Source organism: Zalophus californianus, chromosome 17, assembly GCF_009762305.2.
Source record: "Zalophus californianus isolate mZalCal1 chromosome 17, mZalCal1.pri.v2, whole genome shotgun sequence".
Classification (NCBI taxonomy): domain Eukaryota; kingdom Metazoa; phylum Chordata; class Mammalia; order Carnivora; family Otariidae; genus Zalophus; species Zalophus californianus.
Window position 1 is genome coordinate 10214046 of NC_045611.1, and position 2630 is coordinate 10216675.

The following is a 2630-nucleotide window of genomic DNA, read 5'->3' on the forward strand; positions in this document are numbered from 1 at the left end:
TGGATACAAGTCTGAGCCCACCTTGAACTGCTCATTGCAGTTGGGGCTGAAATTAGAGGGGGTTGTAAGGGAGGACTCCTAGGAGGACCTGAATCAGAGGGTCGGAAGTTCCATTTTAAACTTTATCAGCTTATTGGAGAGATCTGTGGGCATCGCTTCACTCTAACCAGTGCCACCAGCTACTTCTTGCTAATAGAAAGTCTTTTTGCTTATTTTAAAGACAGATGAGCTGGTCACGTGTTCATATGAGCCACTCTCTTCTTCGAGACAGATGCACGTGGGCTTCTAGATTGTAGATGGCGAGGTTATCTGTAATTTCTATAAGTGACAGTATTACTCAGGCTGATTACAGTTATAATTAGTGGTGGTGGTCATTAAGTCATGGTTACACACTGAATAGTGATTATGGTCATGTATTAGGTAAGAAGTGCTTGGTATAACCGAGGCACTACACTTTGGGCCTGACAGCATCATCTCACTTTCAGCCCCAGATGGCTCTAGGAGTGTATGGTACCATCTCCACCATTTCATGGTTGAAGCAGCAGCAGGTCAGAGAGATTAAGCAGCTTCCCAGCATCCGAACACCAGCAAGGGGTAGAGTATCTTACTGAGAATTAGAGGAAACAACAGACATCACTTAGTTTTATCTTCCTTTGGGAAAGAAAACGCATAAAGACTTAAGACCCCTCTGGCTTCCCTGAAGCTCTCATTTCAAGAGCAAAAAGCTTGACTCTCCTGATTTAAGTGGAACAGGAAAGCTGGCTTGGGCTCTGCTGGATTCAGGTGCTAAATGAGGTCCCCAGGACCTGGCCTCTCTCCGTTTCTTGGGTGTCTCCGTTTTCCCAAGTGGCAGCAAGGATGGCCACAAGCAGGTGCTACTCCTCCCCCAGTTTAATGATCTCATACTAAAGCCAGACTCGTTCACATGAGATCCCGCCAAGGGCGCAGGGCTGGCTCTCATCGTTGGGATGGAAATGGCCTTATTGCTAAACCCAAGCAGAGTGGCGGCCCCCAGAGCTTGTGGCAGGTCCAGGTGACACGGGACCCGCATGGAACAAAAATGAGGTAGAAGGTGCTTTCCCAGTGAGAGTGGTGGCTTCTAGCCCAGGAGAGCTGCTGGCCAGGTCAGGATGCTGGGGTCATGGCATCTCTGTTTCCATATACGTACGTAAACAGAGAGGCTCTTTTTATACACTCAGCATCTTCCTGCAGCAATCATCCTATGACTTTTTTCCTCATCAGACCCAAACTTCTAGATAGAGATTTTCAATTCTCCCTCTCTTTGGGTCTCGATCCGTCACTTCTTGGCCCTTTTCCACCTGTTTTCCACCTAGAACAGGAGTTCTGAGCCATGGATGATTTTGTCCCCCAGGGGACGTTTGGCACTGTCTGGAGACATTTTTGGTTGTCCCGGTGTCGAGGAGGAGGGGGATGCTGCTGGCATGGAGCCGGCTGAGGGCACAGGGGCTACTAAAGTCCTACAATGCCCAGGACACACCCCAGCACAGACTTGCCCAGAGTGTCAAAAGTGCAGAGGCTGGGAAACCAAGCTTAGATAAATGCCTTAAAATGGTTGCGACCAAAGTTAGTTCTCACATCCTCCTTGTTCCTGAAACTGGTCCATGGCTCTCCGCCCTTAGATTATCTGACCTTTTAAACATATTGGACAATCTTCATGACGGACCTCCATTTCCTTGGAATATGTGATATGCCGCCCATGGTTTCCTGCTAATCTTTTCACTGCTTCTTCCCTGTTCTTACCATTATTGTTCTTTTTTTTGTTTTGTTTTTTTGGAAGAAGGAATTTGTTTATTTAGGGTAAGAGGGTGCAAGCAATATAAAAATCAAAAGCTTATCTGACTTTTCTTTCTCTGCTTCTCAGATGGGGGTTGGATTTTATTTGTTCATTTTCTGAGGGTCCCGATCTGCTCATGGAATCCTTTATACAGGGGGAAGCTGTGGGACAGATTCCTAGAGACCCTTCGGGAGAACTCTCCTTGGGCGGGCGGGAGTGTTGCTCATGTTGCCTACTTCTTTCCCTTCTGCTTCATGTGTATTACAAAATAGTCATTGCATGCGATGGTGAGCCCAGCAATTAGCAAGAAGAAGCTCTGGAAGCCCACTTTGCCGTCTCGGCACTGGTCCAGGTCCTTCATTATTTTGTCCATGGCCAGAGGGTCTTTTTGATTTTCCGAAAATCCAGGGAACTCCTTTTCCATGAGTACTCTCAGGTCCTCCTTTGTTAAGGAGCCTTTATCCCCAGCAAACTTGTGAAATGTGAACATCATGGTTTCCATGGCATGTTCCATTTGAGATGGCATTTTGGTGAGGTCTGTTGAAACCTTGGCCCGAGGCGCGGCTGGGACGATTGGCTGGCTGGGACGCACGGCCAGTGACCACCATTATTGTTCTTTATACCTGGTGTCCCAAATGCAAATGCTAGCACTGGGCAGGATATGCAAATAAGTAACACAGTCTTGATGCGTGATGCACTTGGAGGGCATGGAAGAGCGTGCAGCAAACCGGGCTGCCCAGCAGCTTCTCTCAGTTCTCTAGACAAGCCACGCATCGTGGATGTGAAATCTTCCCATGTGTAATGTAGGCAACTTACTCAACTCTTTTGTAAGATG

General features: G+C 47.6%; 1 protein-coding gene across 1 annotated transcript; it reads right to left on the reverse strand.

The window, feature by feature from the left end:
- Window positions 1-1918: 1918 nt before the first annotated feature.
- On the reverse strand, window positions 1919-2346 carry LOC113935727 (protein S100-A10-like). Its single transcript, XM_035725002.1, has one exon. The coding sequence runs from the start codon at window positions 2319-2321 to the stop codon at window positions 2028-2030; it is 294 nt and encodes a 97-aa protein (XP_035580895.1). The 5' UTR covers window positions 2322-2346; the 3' UTR covers window positions 1919-2027.
- Window positions 2347-2630: the final 284 nt, after the last annotated feature.

Bases quoted from the DNA above. Each gene is read 5' to 3' on its own strand.
- LOC113935727 (XM_035725002.1), bottom strand. From the start codon at position 2,321: ATGCCATCTCAAATGGAACATGCCATGGAAACCATGATGTTCACATTT.